The 22,440-nt window shown below is 25.1% G+C and overlaps 1 protein-coding gene across 2 annotated transcripts in view; it reads left to right on the top strand.

Annotated features, from left to right (window-relative positions):
- The first annotated feature begins 993 nt into the window (after positions 1–993).
- Positions 994–22,440, top strand: part of LOC136989974 (potassium voltage-gated channel protein eag-like) — a 62,109-nt gene continuing 40,662 nt past the window's right edge. For both annotated transcript variants that reach the window (XM_067288286.1, XM_067288285.1), the window contains exon 1: positions 994–1,243. In XM_067288286.1, coding sequence (XP_067144387.1) covers positions 1,165–1,243 — 79 coding nt within the window. In that variant the 5' untranslated portion in view covers positions 994–1,164. The remainder of the gene's footprint in view (positions 1,244–22,440) is intronic.

The following is a 22,440-nucleotide window of genomic DNA, read 5'->3' as shown; positions in this document are numbered from 1 at the left end:
TTTAATTTAAAATATTAAAACAAAGACAAATGTTATTAAATAATGCTTTTCTTGTTTATTCAATTTTTATTTATAGGCATTTATATCTTCTCGTACTATTTTTTCCAGCCATTTAAAATATTTTAATTATATTTATTAATTAATTTTATTCTTCATTTTATATTCTCTATTATCTAAAATTTTTTCTTATGTAAAATCATCACGCGGTATTTTGAATTCTTGAAAGAATTTCATTTTCTTACTCTTTCTTTAAGAAAATCAAAAAAAAAAAAAAAAAATGTTAAAATACTTTTCTATACAAAATTTTATTTATTTTATTGGCCTTTTTTTTTGTCGTTTTACTTCGTAAATATCTATTTATCACGTGATATAGTCCTCGACTTTATTCGCAGTGTATTAACGGGGTAATTTATCTTCAGTCGAAGACTACGGTCAACAAAGGAATTACAAAAATTTACTATAAAGTTGCGTTAAATCTCTTCGAATAAAAAAAAAATAATATTGATTAAAATAAGTAAAAATAAGAGAATAATGATTTATTGTGTAAAATTTGACTGTAATTAAGCATGAAAAAATAACATATTGATGCGCACGTGAGCTAATTCGAGTTTCGTAAAATGAAAATTCCTTCATTTACATTACTGAAAAATTAGAATATGATACAAAAATTGTAATTAATCTGAAAAATGAATTGTAAAGTATTTATCTTCTTTCTCCACTAATCCTCTTTTACTCTATCTCTTTCTCCTCCTCCTCCTCTTCCTCATCATCATTATCATCATCGACTTCATTAAAAAAGGAAAAATTTGAATTTCTAACATGACAAATCCGGAGAATGCGCAAATGAATGCAGAACGGAATCATTGGCGAGGAGGGGGATCGTTCTAAGCTCAGATTCGCCGTAAAAATTTAATTAAATTCAACTGAGTCTGGTCCAAATACGCCATCTGAATCCCAGGTTGTCATGGCGACGAGACATGCGCATCCGAAACGTCTCTCCTCGCCAGGGAGGCGTTGGTCAAACGAGTTGGGACGGCAAATGTGGTGGTCTGCCACTAAGGCTGTGTCTTGACCTCTGCGGAGGGGATCTATGTTGCCCTAAGTTGACCTCTCACCTCTGACTTCCCCCAAAGGTTTATCTTCCGAAGGACCCGAGATGACAAAATGCCAGGCGGAAGAAGAGGCCTAGTTGCCCCACAGAACACGTTTCTGGAAAATATTATTCGACGCTACAACTCTTTGCGTAAGTACACAATTTATTATTATTTTATTTTTTATTTTTAAATTTAATTTAATCAACACTAGAATATCCTATATTGTTTGAAGCTTCTACAATCAAAATTTTGTATATATAAATTTATATTTTTCTTTTATTGAACAAGATTTTATAGCTTTAAATCACGGATGGTTTAACACCGAAAGCAGATAGCTGTTAAACAACTTATTTTATAAGTAAAAAATAAAATAAATAAATAAAAATATGTAATAAAAATATAAATTTTATTTATTGAAAATCGAAAATGTCTATATACAGAACTAATCAATCCACGTGGTTTCCATTCTTTATTCTGTCAAATGCAGTAATGTGTGTGTGTGTGTAGTTACAGTTGCGAAGCTCGTCTGTATGGAAAGTTCAAGTCGTTTCATATTTATTTTTAATATATTTTTTTTATATATTTATATTTAAAACATTAACTTAATTATTTAAAAATCTTTCTTTGTAATATATTCGTGTTTTCTATTGCGTGTTTCAGGAAGGATTTCAGGTAACATCATCAATTATTGTCACTCTAGAAGTGAACTTGAATCATTCAACTCTTTCCACTTTTTTTTAAAAAAGAATTTTTAATTAAAAAAATTGTAGAATATTTGTTTTTTTTAATTTCAAATTTTGGTCAATTGACCTTTAGTTATATAATACTATGTATTTAATAATTTAAATGGTAATTTTACTAGTAAGATATTAAGTCACTCGTCTTGTAAATTATTGACTTGTGAAATTTCGCATACAAAATTTGAATAGAATATTAAAGTTTCATGTCTAAAGCATTCTTTTATTTAATATTTTTGATATAGTAAATAAAGGAAAAGGAGAAAACTAGATTTAATTCCAGCTTAGAATATACAGAAATCATAAAAGCATTTGTCTATATAAAACCTTTGTAAACATGAGAAATAATTGATAAAATAAATTCTGATAATTAGTTTATGTCATTAACAAAATGTATTAATTATTTATTTATAGTAAAAATTATATAAATCGACGAAAGTAGACTTAATTTTTAAGATTTAATTTTCGTATAACAACCTGTAGCTTCCATTATCGATCTAGAAGATTTAAAAAAAATTCAATTAATTCGTCTTAAAAAATAAATGTTTTGTAAATTATAATTTCCAAATATTGTATGTGTAAAATGTTATTACATTTTTAAATTGAATTAAACATTTTACATCCATTTTATATAATGAATCTAAAGTATTTTAATGGTAAATGATAACGGTACACTGTAGAAATTTAATGAAAATTTGAAGTGGGAAGTTAGAAAAAATATGAAATGTTTTATTTGGTAAGATAATTTTAATTAAATCTGTTTTTAAAACTAATTTATCTTTGTTAACACTTTTATTTTACAAGTTTATTCACTCAAGGCGAAGGAAGTAGACAGCTACCATTACTTGAACGACTTTGGTTAATTATAATTACGATTGTTTTAAATAAATTATAAAAGTTTGTTATAAATAATAAACTAAACGTATAAATTTCTTTAATGTTTATATTACAATTCAATTTGCCCGTAGGCCAAGCATTTATGTAAATAAATACGACACAATGTCTTGGTAAATATAAGAATAAAATTCCGACTTAACTGTAAACTGAAGTAAACTGTATTTCTGAAAGAATAAAAATTAAAATTTGGAAAGTAAATGTTTAGTTAATAATAACAATTTTTCGAAAACTGAGAATTTTTAAAAGTACTAATTTATTTAATTTAAAATATATGCTCTCCACCTCAAATTAGCAGTGGCTTGCCCCTGTACATCATACTTTTCCTTTAACAATGGAGTCGTGCAGGTCATCTACGTAACACTTTCAGGGGAAAGTTTCGAATTCAAACAACGTAACTTCCAGTTTGCACTTGAAGTTCTTATATAATCGGTTAATCGGGTCTCTTGACCCTAAGTTTTCCGTATCTGGTCTCAACTTTCATGTATATAACCCCGTTTTTTAAAGTCAAAATTCTTTTCTTAGGAAAAAAAATTGAAATTTTATATAACAAAGAAAAAGTTTTTGAAAAAAAACAACTGAAAACTAAAATACTCATAAATTTGAATAAAGGAAATTTAATATTTTGATATACAACATTACATAAATTACTTAGGATCATCTACAATCGAGTAACTCATTAAAATGTCATTCGTCTGTGATAAATCACTTGTTAAAATTTTACCGCTATATACTTTATATGATAAATTAGTCATTGCTGTTAAGGTCAATTTTTAATATATATTTTTTTAACTCCATACTTTGTATTGTTGCTTGATAAATTTAAATAATAATTTTACGGTCAGTGTACTTAAACATTATACTTACTATCCATTAAAAATATATTTATTGATAATAATTTAATATAAATGATTGTATTATTTGATATATTGTTTGTATCTTCGTATACTTATACGTTGTTTTTGTTGAATAAAGTATTATGTTTGACAGTTTATTGATATTTTTTAAGTTTGGTATTTCATTGAATCAATGATTTTTTGTCAAAAATAATAAAATATACCGATCGAATGAAATATATTACAATTTTTCTTATATATATAATAAAGATGTAAGAAAAGCATTAAAAGTTAGTCTCTAAAGACGAGAAAATAGAAGAAAATCTTTAAAAAATCAATGATACTTTTTATTAAATAATTTAACATTTTATTTATTCTTTTTTATTTTTTTAATTCTAAGAAATTTTTACCCTAGAGAAAGTTTATATATACAAACTTGACATAAAATTCTCTCTAGACACAATGACAATAGGTTGAAGGCAGTGCAATCTTTAAAAGTGCTTCTGCAGAGAGAATTTTATCCTAGAATCTAAAGTTTATATGTTAAAATATTATTTTCCATGCTTTTAAAAAAAAAAAACCTTTCAAAAAAAGTTTTATATACATATATAAAATTTCAAGATAAAAGAAGAACTTAATTAAGATTTTTAATGATTATTATATTATAAAATTAAATGGTTCTAAAGGTAAAAATATTGTGAATTATGCAAATTCTTGTAAGTTAAATTCAATCTTTTCCACTTTTGTAAAAAAAAAATGGTGAATAAATTTTACATGATATATTTATAAAACTTACATTTATAATGCTGTAATTATAATAAAATTATGAATTAAAGTTTTAAGTCATGAATATTTTAAAATTTAGAACTTTTTGTTGTAAATATTAATCTAAAAATCCAATTTGTTTTCAAATATTTTATTATTTAAAAAAATTCTTAGTTATTAATTAAATATTGTAAATGATAATTGAATTCTTATATAAGAGAAAAATATAAAATTTATAAATTTTTATTAGAAAAAATAATATATTATTATTATTATTATTATTATAAATTTATAATAATATTATTTATTTATAATTTTATAAAACATTCATTTCTTATGGTTTTTTTATATATTTAAAAATTTAGTTCTCTGAATGAAAACATGCTTCTGATTTTAAATTTTTTATTAAATTTTATATTTGTATATTTTAAATATATATATGTATATATATAAATGGTTTACATATATTTTCCTTAAAAATTTTCAAAATTTATGATTATTCCAATACAACATAGGCGTTTTTACGAAATTTCTGAATATTTTACATGGTTTGAAAAACTTGAACATATTTTATTTATTTATAAACTATTTCTAATAAATAATAGAAAAAAACTTTTTAGATGTCGGTGAAGATAATAAAAAAATTCATCTTCGTTACCTCCTTTGTCAATCCTTAAGTAGTAGTTAAGTTTTAAAGTATGATTTTATATTGATTTCTAGAGTTTTTCTAACTTTTAGAAAACAATTAATTGATAAAGTGTTATTTGAAGTAGATTTTTTTCAAGGTATTAAAACAGAAAATTCATTAAAAATAACACTGTGCTACTCTATTTTGTTTCAAACAGCTTTTTTTCCATAATATTTTGAGATTCTTTTAACGATCCTCTTGAGGAACGTTGGTTATGATCTATCCTATATTGATCTTTCAAGTGAACTTTATTTTACTTTCTTCCGTTTTACTTTTTTTTATTGCTGTAGGGTTTATGACATTAATATTTTTCGCCAGTTAATTATTTTACTTTTTTTCTGATTGAACTAATTAGTCGCTACATTTTTTTTCTGGATAAGTTCTAACTGTTATTCTCTCTTTAGTTAATATTTAACCTTAAATTTATTTACAGAATTAGTAAAATTAGTTTCTTTATTCTGTTTATTAATGTTAAGTGGATACTTAGGTACTTTTGCAATTAAACAGTTTATCTTTCTGAAATGGAATAAAGAATTATTTCATTTGTGACTGGAAATAACCTACTCATAAGTCAAGAGTTGAATTTTGTTTTAGAAAAATAGATTTAAAATTCATATTTCCGAAGAAAATTGGCAAGGAGGAAGTTAATCCGATTATTTTAGTGCTGTTCTTACACACCAGTCAGTGCATTAGGGTATGTTTTGTTTGACGTCATATAGGGTAGAAGTCGATTAAACTATCGACGTGTACGTGATAACAGGATCAAAGAACCAGAAAATATACCTGTATAAACGTGCTAAATATTATGACGCAGCATTTACATACCCAAACAACTACTCAATATTATATTAAATGCGCGCGTTAAACGCTTTGCCAATTTTATCCATTATATATCTGTTTAAATTATATGAGAAATTTCTCATAATTTTAATTCAGTAAACTTAAAATAGATTAATTTTAAGTTTATAAATTAAGACTTATGTAAATATGAAAACTTTCTTTTAAACCATAAAATTACATTATTATGCTTAGCACTCGCCATTGCGTGTTGATGAATGCTCGTGTCAAATCACCTTTTTGACCTCTTTACCATATCGAAAATTAGTTCTTGTAAATCGATACTTAAATTTTACATTCTTATTAACTGTTATCTACACAAACGACAGCGGACTGATAATCTAACAGTAAACATAAAGTGTAATATTTCTGCAATGATGAATTCTCGATATCTTTTTTTTATGATCCTAATGAATTTATAAGATTAATGTGGAGCTTACTAAATAGCAATTTATATTCCATAATTTTTCTTTACTCTTCTTTAATCTGACCTTAATTATGTTACTTTCCACTATAACTAGTTATTAAAATATCAAAAATACTATCAACACGTGCAAACAAAGCTCATCTTCATTGTAACACATGATCAACTCGCCCGAACAGATGGTGACGACAAGATGACATCAGAAACACACACACTTTTCCTATTTTTACTCAAAAGAAATTCAATTTCAAAGACAGCCTAGAGATAGAATCGATTCTTTCTTCGTATCTAACTGTTTTGAATAATTCACAGACAATAAAAAAGAAAAACAGAAATACTTCTCGAAACTGTTGCTACTAAAACGTTGAAGTCTGATACTGCTTTACTTTATTTATGCCTTCTGTTGCAACTTGATATCTACGTGATGCTTAAAATATGAAAATTTGAGCTTCAGTTTAATGTCTTCAATGGTGTTAAACTAAATAGGCAACATCTGACTTATCTCAAGTTAAAATATACCAAAATCCTACTTAAAAAGAAATTAAACTATTCGTTAGATCGATTAAATTTAAATGTTTCTAATCGAAAAAATTACACGGATAGATTGTTAAGTCTAAGTGACTTTTATACGAACAGACTTACAGACTTACTTATAAAAAAAAAATTTTTTTTTTTTTTGATATAATTATGTGACATAGAGGAAATGGGTTTCTTTCACCTTCCATAATATCCTGATATTTTCGTAAACAGGGAAATTTTTCATCATTTCTTTTAAAAAAGTTTAATTTAAAAATCTCTTTTGTTAAAGTTTTTCTTTATCTCCAAAGTAATATCCTGTCGAGGCAATTGTTTTTATATGTGTCACTCTTACAAAATGATGTTTGACTTTTATACATTGCTCGCCCCAAGCGCTATAGATTTAATGGAAGAATAGCACTAAAATAAATAAATAAATATTATTCGTCTCAAAATTGAAAATTTCTGAGAATTTATAATAATATTACGAGTATATCTACACATTCTCGGAACTTTTCTTGAATTTTTTATGTTTATATTAAACGTGTAAATGTAAACGTGCAAACGTATAGATACGGTACGTATTATGAACATTTTATAATGGTTCTTGGTGTAGGCCTCATAAATTCAATAATAACTTGCAAGCTACCACAATATCATCTGTGCTACTGTTTGTTTTGTTGTTTTAAACCCATTATCATGAACAATAAATGGAATGGTTGTGAGGCACGAAATATATTCATGCAAATTACTCACACAAAATGCTTCATTTTAAAAAAAATGCAATCTAGAATTGAAACTATAAAAACGTTTACTACGATCTAAAATTTGCCATTTTAAAAAAAGAAAAAAGTTTTTTGGCTTTATATATCTTATAAATTAAAAAAAAGAAATAAAAAACTATAAGTTATCTCATTGTTTTCTGGACGTATAAAGAAAGAAAGTTTTTATATAAATTTAAAGAATTTTCCACCAGATTTTTGTAAGCTTTCCAATTTTAGTTAAGAGTTTCTTCTTTTCAATCTATTTAAATGTCATCTTAAGTTTATAATAAACATTTCCACTAAAAATTTGAGTCTAATAATACTCTAAACTATGGACAACCATTCGTAAATTTGTTCTTAATCAACTTCGAATCAATAAAAACACGATAGTAGTTTTCCTCTTGAGGAAACAAAGTCATTTGAAAAACAGGAAAGGTAATCACAACAAGAACTATAAATATATATATATATATATATATATATATATATATATTGACTTACTATTAATGATTTCAAATTATCTGATGCGTGTTTGTTTGATATTTAATTGATTAAAAAATTTTTTCCGTTCCGAAATGGATCCAAAGAGATAAAATCGAATGTTTTTTTGTGGAATAGAAAATGTTAAGACCATTCAACGAAAGCAATTCGGAGTTTAAAAAAATAATAATGGATCAAAGTGCATTACAGAATTGCATACATACGAAGACATAAAATAAGAAAAATGAAAACTGCAAATCGCTTCGAGTTTTTCAGTTATTTTTTTACGAGAAATATTTTTAGTAAATTCATGAATATAATATTTTTTTCAACTAGAAAAATAGTAAATAAATTTTTTAATTAAATTTTTATATATACATTTTTTTTTTCTTATCTGTAAGCATTTCAGTATCAGGAATTTGCAGAATCGTAATTCTGGTTTATATTATTTTATATAATTTTAAAAACTGTGATAGATCATTTTCCGAATATAAATCTACGATTTTAAGAGTTTATATAAGCTGAACTCATTATATAATATATATATATATATATATTTATTATCTAAAGAAAAATATAAAAACGGATATTTTTGTAGGTCATTGTTTTTCCAATGCTTAACTGAATTAATTTTATTATTTATAAGATATATATATTATATATTAATTTTTAAAATTTACTTTACAAATTTTATTTTATTTGATTTTAAATAACCAAATTAACATTTTAAAAAATTATAATTTTGGTTAATTTATTGAATAGTATCGTTGCAATGAATGTGTATTTTGAAACAGAGAAACTATAAAAAATAAAATATCTTTAAACATTAATGTTTTATAACCCACTGAATCATCCTTAAATTTGATAAATGTGGTAACCTTAGTATACGTCGTTACACTTCAGTAAAAATATCGAAGTGGCAATACACATTTACCTCGTGTTATCAAAACTAAATTAATGCATTTATTAGTTTTTTTTTAAATTAAATTTTCAATAATTTAACGATTAAATTTTTTATTTCATAAATTTTTTTTTTAATTTTAAGTTTTTAAAATTTAAATATTACACATTGGGAATATTTATTCAATGGTAAATAGTATTTCTTTGAAAATAACAGATAATGAAATTTTTATTATTAAAATATCAATCACTTTCGTTGGACTTTTTAGTCATTTGAAATTCATTTTCCGTTGTTTAACACGGCATGAGAAACCGTTAATTCATTCGATTTTCTAAAGATATCGCTTAAAGGTTGACCGTTGTTATGTTAATTTCGGTATAATGACATGTTTGGACATGTCGGTCTTTGTACTCGGTGACAAAATAGCATCGCGAAAGTCGATAGTTCTGAAATCTAAACAACAAAAAAACATGCTCAGAATATTTTTAAAAGTAGCTTTCAAAATTAAATATAGTAGATTTAACATTTTTAATATAAAAATTTTGATATTTGAATATTTGAATATTGAAATTCTGAATCCTCTCTTCAAAAAAGTATTTTCTCTTTTTGTAATAGTATCATTTCTGTAGAAAGTGGTTAGAAACAGCAACGAAACTAGAAATGATGTTAGGAGGAACCTGAATTAGCGCGTGCAAACGTGCATTCACCCCTGTGTAAATGTGGATGTAGCTGTTAACTCTGTGGATGAAAAGTAAATTCTTGGATATTGTATAATGCGTATAAGGGCGTTTGTCACATTTAGTTTTTTTTCCTGTGTTTATTTAATTATTTTAATTAATTTATTTACAAAGGTAAAGATGCCCGACCTTCTGGACTTCCTTGGTTACACTACTGGTTAGAAACGATTACAAGAAGTCGCCAAATTCTGAAAAGTAATATGATTATGATCTGGAAAGATGACAACATTTAAGAGAGATTGTTAAACATGTTTTACTTTTCGCTAGCTTTAATATGGATCAATTTTTATGAAGGAAATGTGTTCATCGTAATTAACAGCTTTAACAATGAGAGCATAAATTTATTTTACGACCTCATATATACAATTAGGTGCCATCATGTTGGAGAATTCAAGAATGAACGTGTAGTTTTTTTTAATGGTTAACGAATTTATTTATATTATTATTATTTATATAAATTTGTGAAATTCATTTAATATAATATTCAGAATACAGTATTATCTCTTAACGTGACTTATTCAATTCTCAATCTCTCAAATCATACTTTTCTGTACTAGATTCGACCATTCGAGTTAAGAAATTCGTCTCAGATCATCACTTAGATTGATTTTTAAGAATTTTATTATTTTGGATTATCAATTTTTTTGAAATAGTTTAATAATTTGTTATTAGAAGTATTTTTAAAAATAAAACATGAAGTTAAAACCAAAATTCTTTCTTTACAATAGAATTTTGATTGTACATGTACTGTACATAAAGAAATGATCATATATCAAAGAATGGATTTAGTTTCTTGATTATATTATGCAAGTTAAACAAACTGACAAGTATTTTTTTTTGATGAATTGTACGAAAGAAACTCAATTTAATAATAGTTTTTTTTTGTAGTAAATCATCATTAAAATGATAACGGTCTGATTGAAGTATTTCCTTCGGATTGCGATTATCTATTGTCAAAGGAATTTCCGATAGTTAGTGTTCAGTTAAAGTTTCTTTTAAGGCTCTTCCGTAAACATGAATCTTTATGATTTAATAAAAAAAAATAATAATAATTGAGATAATCGATAACGAAGTTAATTATTTTCCTTGAAATCTTATCCATTGAGTAATTGAAAGTTAATTATTCTTCCGAATATAGCCAATGTTTTAACGATTATTATGATCTTAGAAAATAATTATATAGAGAAATTCAATAACTACGGCATCTTTTTTAACTTCGAAAATAAATATTGGAAGCTTTTAACGTGTTTACTAGAATAAGACAAAATGAATTAGACAGAGGAAACATGGGAAAGATGATACAAGGAGGGGAAGACAGAATAAACTATACGTTTTTTTATATATATTATATTTGGAAAAGTTTTAAAGGAATTGTTTTATTGGTGAAGATGATTACGAATATTGAATATTTTAGTTTTGGTTTTTGTATCTGATAAACCAAACTTATAACCTAGATAGAACAATAAAGATTTTTTTCTTTTAATTTAAATTCATTTTCAGAATAAAAGATAAATCTAAAGTATAATGCATTTGCTTAAATTTTTCGCATAATTTAATCTTATCGACGATTATCTTCAAGGATAGGTTGTGAAAGGGGATCAAAAGGAGGAAAATTACTCATTATACGGGTTTTAATGTAACTATTTTAGATCGGTTAAAGATAAAGCATTGAAGATAAAGCCTCGACTGTGATTATAGTAAAGAATATGGCATACGTGAAGTGATTTCTGTAAAGTTTTGATCTAGAAAAATTGAAGTTTTGCAATATAAAAATTTCTAGAAAATGAGCAAGATTCGTTATAAAAAAAATTATTTTTAGCTGCTGGAAGAATTTAAAAAGATTTATAATTTGATTCTGATCTAAGTTAAACGTTTGATAACACAAATTTATATTCTCAAATTATATTAACAAATCAAAAGAAAAAAAAATACATGTAAATTTAAAACGATAATATGCTACGTTTGTACTTCAAATATTGAAATTAAGAATTTAGAAAGATTTATTCAATAAAACTATAAAATATACTGTATATTCAGACAATATAAATCCATAATCAATTAATCAATAGGACTGTACTATATCAATTGCAGGCTTATGTTGTTAATCATTAATATATTCAATGTGGTCTTATTTAGACTTTCATATAATTAGCAATTGCCGGTATTAACGTGAGTTCAGATCATACCTTGTATTACCTATCTAGTTCTAGATATTCATGCTCTTTTTTTGGATAGATATATCCAAACATCTATACATTTAAACTTCGATATAACGCTCTTCTAGATAGAGCCAACCTCTTAAAAGTGCCTAATGAATATTTGCGAACGGATCGTCTCTGTAAATATTAAATGGGAAAGTTTTTAGTATATTTAAATCGTTATCACCGAATCTCGTGTCTTTCAAATTCACAAACTCAAACTTACACCTTATTTCTATATGAAATCGTTTCTATTTGAGATGCTTCACTTCAGTGCCACACTCGACTGGATGCTAATTTCAAAGGCATAAAAGTGATGGCGCTAAATTGAGGTACGATTGTACTTTAAATATTAATTATGCCTATTATTTACTCATAATCTATTAAGATACATATAATTATATATATTATACTGTATAAAAAAATATAAAATTTATTGAAATGTATAAAAAAATTTTTATTTATTAATTTTACTCATATATTATTTAAATAGCAACAAGAATAACAGTCGAAGTGTTCGTAAAATGGACGTACTGTACATAATACTAACAAAAATTCTATTTTTTTCATTGTATTTGCAACTAAAATGTGAAGAAAAATCCATTTTTGGCACAAAATTCAAATTAAATTTAAAAAGAATTTACTCTTTAAGATGCATTATTTAAATGAGAATGATTTTGAAGTCTTCCAATAAAACATTATTCAACGTCGCCGTTGGGAAAATTAAACATGTATACATTATAAACAGAAAAATAAAATAGAATAAATATGCCACTCGGATTCTAAATGCCGAAATCAGTTTAGCCATTTGTGAAACATTTATCTTGTTGCTACAAACAATAATAGTTAGCCATTATAGTAGAATTCCACTTTTCTTCTAGCATTACTCTCTAGAATTTATCTTAATAGAATCTTTTAATGCTCTCTTCCTAACTAATGTCATGTAAATTATCCGAAAGAAATCCAAATTTTATTTTATTTTTTAATTTAAATAATTAACTTCAACTGAAAACAGCTTCTTTCCTTTCAGTGTAAGAATTTTGTATTCATATCTATTAACAATAAGTCTGAATCTTAATCACAATTCATGGTATTCGAAATATCTGCTACTTTTATTATTGGAATAAGGCAACGCAACACTGAAGAGATCTGCAAGGGAGGCCTTCCAGGAGGACCTCTTCTCTTGAAGGGATGCTTGCCACGTGCCTTCCGGGAGGACTTACAGTGAGAAACTGGCCCCTTTTAGGTTGTTACACACGCGAAGAAAACTCAGAAAATTTTAAGTAGCCATCCCGTTGGCGAGGCGCTAACAAGCGACCAAAAATTGTTCAGTGGTTTTATCCACTCGGCCATTGGTGGGCTTAAAAAAATATTAAAGCATTATCCAAGAAATTACTGTAAGTTGATTATTGAAATTGTATTTAGAGAATATTCGAAAATTTCAGATATTAATTAACAATGCAAATTCGTTGAAGTACTTGTTTTGATAAATTAGAAACAATAATATTCAGTTCAAATGTATGATGTTATAGTGTAAATATAATTTTCTTTCTACTTCACTTGGAATATACAAATCAAAATTATGATAAAAAGATTAAGTTCTAGTTATGTTTACGAACATTAATGTTAATTTATTTTCTAATTATTCAACAATTAATGTTAACAGATGCAAATCATCTTTATCAGTCTTCCTGCCTGTGACAATAATAATAAATTTGCTCTTCAAATTACTGAAAAATATACTTTTACCTTAAATCTTAGTTACGCACAACATTCCTCTTGGTAGTAACTTAAAAGAGAAAAAAAAATTAATGATATAAAATATTCAAAGACATTAAGTACTTTCCAATTTATAATAAAAATATATTTATGAGTAATTTGTAGATAGTTTTTAATGAAAAAACTGTCACGTGTAAAGAAGCTTATTTTTTAAAAAAAAAGCATTTAAAGTTATGCTCATAAATTTTTAGAATAAATTTATAGAAAAAAGTAGCGCAATTACTCGTTAAATCAATGGCTCATTTTATTACTCGATCATGGAGTTTTATTATTCATAGTTTATATATAAAAATCTTTTATTTCTTTATATTTTAAAAGTTTACATTTTTTATAATATAAAGCTCTTTAAGATAGAAAGACTTTCACTTCAATTTTATTCAGAAATCATTGGATATCTGCTTTTTTCTTTGATACAGTTTAATAGAATTTTTTTTTTTTTTTTTCATTCCCATCTTGCAAGTTCGGCCAGGCCCACAATGGGCGAATGGGTAATGAGAGACAGAGCTTGGCATATCCGGTTTCTCACAAAAAGGCCTTTCTATGGGAAATTGATTCCCTATTTAGTTGTTAGACATGTGAAAAAAAAACCCGGAAAAATTGCACGTGGCTAGCCCGTTGGACAGGCGTAAAACCGCTTAATTCACTGGTTCAGTGGTTTTATCCATTTGGCCATTGATGGGCAAATATCCGTGAAGGACCATCAGTAAAAATTCCTATGGTTACTCATTTGAATTCGATTCCAGCAGCAGTAGTAGTAGTAGGCTGATGCCTTAAACGTTTCAGGCCATCCGGCCGTTTTATATGTTACGTTATAATTTGCACCAAAAATGTTTAATATCATTTTATCTGTAGTTGTATTGGCTTTGTGGATTAAGACACATGAGCGATTTCCCAAGGGAAAATGCCTTCCGGAAAGACTTTCTGTAGAAAACTGGCTCCTTTTAGATGTTATACACGTGAAGAAAACCCGGTAAACTTCACTTGTCCGGACCGTTGATCAGGTGCTAACTCGCGATCAACTACCAGTGTTCAGTGGTGTTATTGCCACGTGTAATTAAAGATAACCATATTCATTAATAATAATGATAAACACAACAGAAAATGGCTTTTATGTAATGGCATTTCCTGTTTAAATGGTATTTTTCTCATTAATTGGAAGCAGAAAGCATTCAATAATTAAAGATTTTTATTATTATTTTTTTAATTGGTAAGATTACAGTGTTTTTCAATAACTATAAAAAGTCTGTTTCTATTATTTAATGTTTTTCTATAGAAAAAGTCAGTTGGAGTGTAGCTGAGAAAAATTTTTTTAATGCAAATTAGATTTAAAGTTAGCATTAAGTAGTCATTGTACATGTAAATGATAAAATTCTAAAATTAATATCTATAAAAATGAATTGAAAATAATAATAAAAAAAAAATTTTATTTGAAATTTTAAAATAAATTTTAAAAATGAGTTTTAATCATAATTATTTATCGTATGATCGTAAATCATAAATGATCTTTAAGAACATATAAACAATGATATCGACGAAATACGATCCTGTCCAAATCACTTTTTTAAACGACTTTCATATTGAAAATGAATAGATATGGCCTATTCTTTATAAAAAATTCGATAATGCCATAAGTGTCATCTATAGTAGAGATGCCATTCTCGAATTTATCGTATAATTCCTTGTTCTAAATTTTCTGACTGAAGATCAAGGACGATAAAAACTTTCGACAGAAAAGGAATTTTTTTCAATCATTTTTATTTATAAATATCTTAAACTATAAAATATAACGATCAAAATTCTATAAAATCCACACTTAACAATAAATTTAATTGAATAATTATCGTGTTGAAATCGAATCCATGTCTTTTAGTAGCACGACGAATGCTCTAGTTTAATTTATAGAAAATTTTCGAGAAAACTTAATTAATTTTGTATTTTTTCAAATAGATTTTTTTTCTGTTTAGATTTTAAGTTAATAAATTTCTTATTTATCCTGAAGATTTTACAACTTAATTTACTTATTTTGTGCTGAAAAACGTGTTTAGCGCTGTATTTTAAAAATTCGCTTTAAATTTTAATAAAATAAATGTAATTAATTATATTATAATAATAATTAAATAAAATTAATGTTATTTAATTTATCTTCGGGATCCCTAATAAGGAAAATTCGTTAATGTACTATTATTTGCATCAATTAACACGAATTAGTGTACATATTTATAGCATATTACGCATTTTGATCTCATTTGTTTCGTAATTATAATTATCTTTTTCCTAAATTCATTAATGTATAAGCGGATTAATTATAATATAACGTTAAATCAAGGATCATAATGAATCACTTGACCTATTCTTATCTATTGAACAGCATTAATGTTGATGAGTGAAAAATTGACGTTTCCTGAATTTTACTTACAGAATATAATTAATGAGCGATGGACAATTATTCATACATATAATTATTCTTGAATTTTATTACTTTTTTCTGAAATTTTAACAATAACAGATACTCAAACGTACTGCCTTTTCAGATAATATTTTTGTATTTTATTTTCCCTTTGTTTAACATGATTTTTATCATTCCAAAAAAATGATAAAAATCATGTTGAAAGGTTTAAAAAAAATCTTCAAACTCTCAGAAACTTTCCTACAGAATAAGATAAAAGTTTGGACTGTGAAAAATCAATCATCAGCTGAATCTTTCCATCGCATGACATCAATCTACATCATTTAATTAATGAAAAGAAAATGATGTTAGATATAATAGATAGCATGAGCCATTTTGTTGAAATTTCTAGAAAAAAAAAAAATCAAGAAAAATTAAATAAAAATGGCTATATTTTTCGTGATAAATCAGTTATATTTCAGTTTATTTATTTCTAAAATTTGTTATTTTAACAACACGAAAAGCAACATGGCGTCGAAGTAACTATTTATAGTCAAATGTTGTTACATTAATCGAATTTCTAAGTGCTTTTTCAAGTATACTCGAAAGACCTATATTTTGTAAGAACAAAACTCGATTTGTTATAGTCACCTGCAGGCATTTACAGAAAGATTTTGGTCTGTAATCAAAGACTTCAAACAGATGTAAGCAACATCTGTCGAATTCAAAGCCTTGTTTTCTTTTTTCTTATCTATATTCCATCAAAAAAAAATCGCCTAAACTTTAAAAGATTTATTTCTAAGAAAGATAAAATATATAGTTTTAACTTAATATCTATAATATGGAGAATTTTAACGAATGTAATGCATATACTTTTCTATATTGATCCTGTAAAAGGACTGTGTGATGATGAATGTTATAGAATCGTATCTTTGATTTTCATTACTTTTAAACCTTTGTAACTGATAATAAACTAAAGAAAAGTGTTTTAATTAAATTTTTTAAATATTTTTCATATAAATTAAATTATTTAAACATATTATAAATAACTTTTTTGTATTGATTCTATAGTAAGATTATGTGATGGATGCTGTAAAATCATCTTCTCTCTTCAACTAGTTTTAAATGTTTATCAACTAATATTAAACTGAAAAATAGCACTTTAATTAAACTAGATTTTATATTTTTCCTTTAAAACAAAAATAATTAATTCGAACAAACCATAAATTAAAAAATGTACTCAAACTTCCATTAATGAAATGTCATGATCGCATACTTCATGCATAGTTTACATCTTAATGAAATTCTTTAATTTAAGAAATTTAATTTATGGATATTTTAAAATATTTTTTTTCTAGTAAACTTTAATATTTCGATAATAATAGCAAGAATATTTATATACGTTTATTTTACTATTTACAAATTCATTATCTTAGTAAATAGTATGGTTTGTAAGTTACTTTTTTTTATGTGTACAGTAGGCGTAAAATTTAATAATAAAATATTTATCCATTCATATATGTAACTAAATATAGGTATAATATTCGGAAAACATGAATAGTTTCTATTTTTATATGACAGGATCTAGTATATAGAGACTAACAACAATAAACGAGATCTTTCTATTGATAGATATGATGCAAAAAAAAGTTTGTCTGTTGATTGCTTCACTTGTTGAACTAAATTTATCTTAATGAACTTTTATTCTATCTTAATTCTAAAAATTCTTAGAATTTCTGTATTTACAAAAATGTATATAAAGAGCGAAGGAAGAAGGAAAAAAAAAAGACAAAGAATGTCACATTTTACTTTCCCGGCTGTTTTATACATAACACAGGAAAGTATTGTAATTCTGTCAAATTTTACCCTCTGGGTTATTTGCAAATCTCGACGTTTTGAAATTTCCTGAACCCCAAAAAAATCAAAAATGGGGTAAAAATTCCGTGAACATTGTGTGTGTGTGTGTGTGGTGTGTGTGTTAGCATCTATTTCGTTTAATATCTCACGATGGGGTAAAGATTAAGAAACGAAATTTGGCACGGTACAGTGCGTAAGGGGCATTGATGCTCTTAAATTTTGGTGGTTAAAAGTCGAGGGAAGATAGAGGGGTCATGTGTCAAATCTCTAGTGGGATCGGACTTAATGAAAAGTTTACTCGTTATTGGCATTTACAATTTAAAAAATAAAAAATAAAATAAAAATCACCTTTATCCTGAAGATTAAACTTTTTGCCATTCTATAATAATTAAAAAATTAAAAGATTTTAGTAAAATCTCATAATATATAGCGCCAAACACAATTTTAACATTATGCAAATGTGTCTTAGTATTTTTTAAACATAAATATTTTTCGCCGGAAAAGTTATGCAACTTTATAAAAACATGTGATGGATAAAATCCGGAATGGTCCAATAATTAAGTGAATTTAAAATTTTGGTTAATGTCACCTATGGTTCCAAAATGGCGGCTCGTTTCTGATTCCAGCAAATAGAAGAAAGGAAACAGTGGGGACGCACGTTCTAACCTAACCTAACCTATTCTAATAATTTTCTTGATAATAATTATGGTAATATATTAGAATAGGTTAGGTTAGGTTAGAACGTGCGTCCCCACTGTTTCCTTTCTTCTATTTGCTGGAATCAGAGACTAGCCGCCATTTTGGAACCATAGGTAACATTAACCAAAATTTCTGTAAGAAGGTTAAAAGCAGGGAAAGTTACTGCAGCATTGTATAAAAACTGATAAAGTCTATTTTAACATTACAAATAAAAGGCAATTAAGCCAAAGTTTCGCATTATCCGAGGCTGTAAATGAATACCGTATACTGTAATTCATAAATAAAAGTATTTAATAAATGATAACATGTGTTAAAAAATGATTTGTTTCTTTTATCATTTAACTTCAGTGCGAGACAAATCATTCATATTAAAAAAAGTAACTACAATAATTTCTCGTAAAACAATCGTACAGTACCTATTAAGTGTACAATACAGAATGTAAAAAAGTATTGTTCTTATATATTATTAAATTCAATAAAGTATAAAAGGAGTCTTAAATGTTCTAGCTATATAAATCTTTCGTATTCGTAATTTTTAATACAAAATGGCCGTTTTAACCGAGTTTTCGGTTATCCCACATAACATCAATTCACATTATCTCGGATAATCGCGGTTATACCATAATAAATAAATTATAATAACGTTACGAAGTTATGAACAATATCTTCTGACAGTGACGTGTTACAAAAACATTAATACTATTAAATAATAATAATAACCGGACGAATTGTGAAGCATTAAGCTTGATTTTCCCTCTTTTTATTTGTATTTGTATATAGATTTTTACTCTCTTCTTCTACTTACAAATATAAATGTCAAATTTGTTTCTAATTAGTAAAGAATATCGTTATGTTATAATACAATATAATTCCATTTTTTCTAGATTCGTTACTTTAAAATTTATTACAATGTTAATGATTAAAATTTAAATATCTCGAAAAATAATAAAAATATTGTGACGTTTCTTGTTTTTCTCTTCACCCTTCTTATACTATATCTATGTAACTGTCTAACAAGCAGTTTTACATCGTACATATCATAGAAATCTCATTAACTAAGTATAAAAACAGTAGTTTTTATATTAGAAAACGAATAAAATCGGAAAATCATTAATAATAGATAAAATATATGGAAATTTATCTTTAATTTCTAATTAATTTTTTTTATAATTTTGTATTATTGAAAAATGTAAGTAGCTATCGTCGATAACTCTTTTTATAACTGTATATCTCATAGATATATCTATAAAGTAGCATAAAATTTAAAAAATTTAAATGAATATTGCGGAAAAATTAAAAGTAATAAAGATTAAATAAAAACTTTTTTTTATTTTTAATTCACATTTTTAAAGAAATATAATAAGATGGCTTTGATAAGTAGTAATTTTAGATAATTATTTTCATAACAGTATATCCCTGAGAAATAATATTCTTCAATATTCTTCAATAATTTTCCAAGAATATTATTCTTAGAATATAAAAGAAATATTATTCCTATATAATTATCTATATAACTATAAATAGTTATCATATAAAATTATTTTTATAACAGTATATTCTTGAGGAATAATTTGGCTGCAATTTGAAAAAATTGTAGACCTATAAATTCCCACTATCCTCCGTCTGTTTGTCCGTCTGTCCTTCCTTAATCTCGAGAACGGCGATAGACAGATACATAAAAGATAAAACAGAAATGGAAAGCTTAGAGGCAGGAAGCCCCGATTAACTATATGTAAACGTCCGATACAAAGCAGAAGTCACGTTATTTCAATTTAAAAACTTTCCCCTGAAAAGAGTTAGATAGATGACCGGCACGACTTTATTGTTAAAGGAAAAGTATGATGTACAGGGGCAAGTCACTACTAGTTTGAGGTGGAGAGCATATATTTTAAATTAAATAAATTAAAAATATGATTAAAAATTGGCATTTTGACAATGCTATATTCTTTTTATATTGCTATAATATTTATTCTATATTATTCTATATCTAATTATATATTACGAATATATCCGTCAAGAAATATAAAAACTATACGATTTTACAACTTACAAACAAAGAAAAAGATACTTAATTAGAATTGTGGATAAAGATTTATCGTTAAATTCTAATCAACGACATTCTCATTCTCATTAATAACTCCATTTTTTATTATTATGTTTTTTTTTTCCTCGAGATATTTTACTGGTACAATAAAAATATCATATTCTCATCCATCAATGTGTTCTCAGTTATATAATATTGAAATATCTGGATGGAACATCCTGCGGATAACATTAGACTTGATCTGTACTAATAGAACACATCATCTTTCTTACATAACCTATACATTAGTGATGTGAATGTGAAGTGAATGCATTAAATTTAAAAAAAAAAAAATTACTTTAAACTTAGATTTATTTCTTGATGGTTTTAAAGTTTTCTATAACTTTAAAAAAAACCATCTTTAATTCGTTAAATTTATTATTATATAACTTATATTCCAAAATTCATTAGATAATATTTAATTTATAATTATATATTTAAAATATTTATAAAACAATGTTATAATCATTTAAATAACATCAAAAGTTGTAAAATCTTAAATAAAAATAAATAAAATCTTATTTTAAAAATTACATTTAAAGCAATCTTTAGTGGAAGGTCATCATTTATTACCATAGAAATTTAAGAAAAATAACACTATTTTCTTTTAAAAATTTAATAACAAGTTTTATTTATTTAAGCGAGACAAACTTTTTTTTTTGTTTTTATTTTCTTTAAATGGTTTTTCTTTCTTGTTTTTACCTCAGATTATTTTTTAAAATAATTTTTCAATAGTAAACAATAGAAGATAATCTTTATGATTACTATGTTTTTTTAGTTCGTGAATTTAAATATATATATATATATAAAATAAAGTCTTTATAATCTTGAAATTTAAATTTATGTAATAAAAAAAATTGTTTTCTTTCTATTTATTGATTGATCATATTTTATAAAACTATTTTTAGTTTAAATACAAACAGAACTTGAAGAATATTATGTTATATAGTGCATTATCCTTACAAAAGCATATATAATTTATTATTATTATTATTATTATTATTTATTAAAAATCACGCAAAATTTCATTTGTTTCGTAATCATAAAACTTTATAATTTCATACATTTTTTTTTTTTTTTTACTATATAATTTATATGTATGTAAGACCTTTAATTTTGTCTGTAAGAGTCGCTCTTTCGTGATCATTTCTACTATAAAATTATGATAAATTATTGAATTTTCTTCGAATAATTGATGAAAAATCATAGGAAATTCGACGACGAATCGATTATTTAAATCGTAGACATTAACGTGACAACATGAAGCAACTAAGTAAACCATAAGAGTAATTAGAAAATGGGATCGTCATAATTGAAGATTGTATCTTGATCCATGCATCACTCGTACTTGTTGATAATTAACCATTAAAATGTTTATCTACAGCATTTTTATTATCTTATAGATTAAATGTAAATAAGTTATAATGAGTTTTATTCTTGTTATATTATTTAAAAAAAAAAAACGGGTATTAAAACACGAACATGTCGCTTTAAATATATCATAATTGATTAAATTGTTTAGTTATGAAAAAAAAAATCTATAAAAATTGCCTGAATTTTAATTTAAAATATATTTAAATATATATAAATTTAATCTTTTTCTGTTATTACGTATAAATTTTAATTCAAAATATTAAAATTCTTTTTTTTTTTAATATTTTTCTCTGTTGTTTCTGGCTCGTTTCCATAAACTTAGGCATTCGTGAGATTGTTATATAAATTCAATTGTGCTTATTTATATTTTATTAATATTCCAATTTTTTAA

This window comes from Centruroides vittatus, unplaced genomic scaffold (genome assembly GCF_030686945.1).
Source record: "Centruroides vittatus isolate TY-2023 unplaced genomic scaffold, ASM3068694v2 scaffold_861, whole genome shotgun sequence".
NCBI lineage: Eukaryota > Metazoa > Arthropoda > Arachnida > Scorpiones > Buthidae > Centruroides > Centruroides vittatus.
This window is presented reverse-complemented; position numbering and strand designations above follow the sequence as displayed.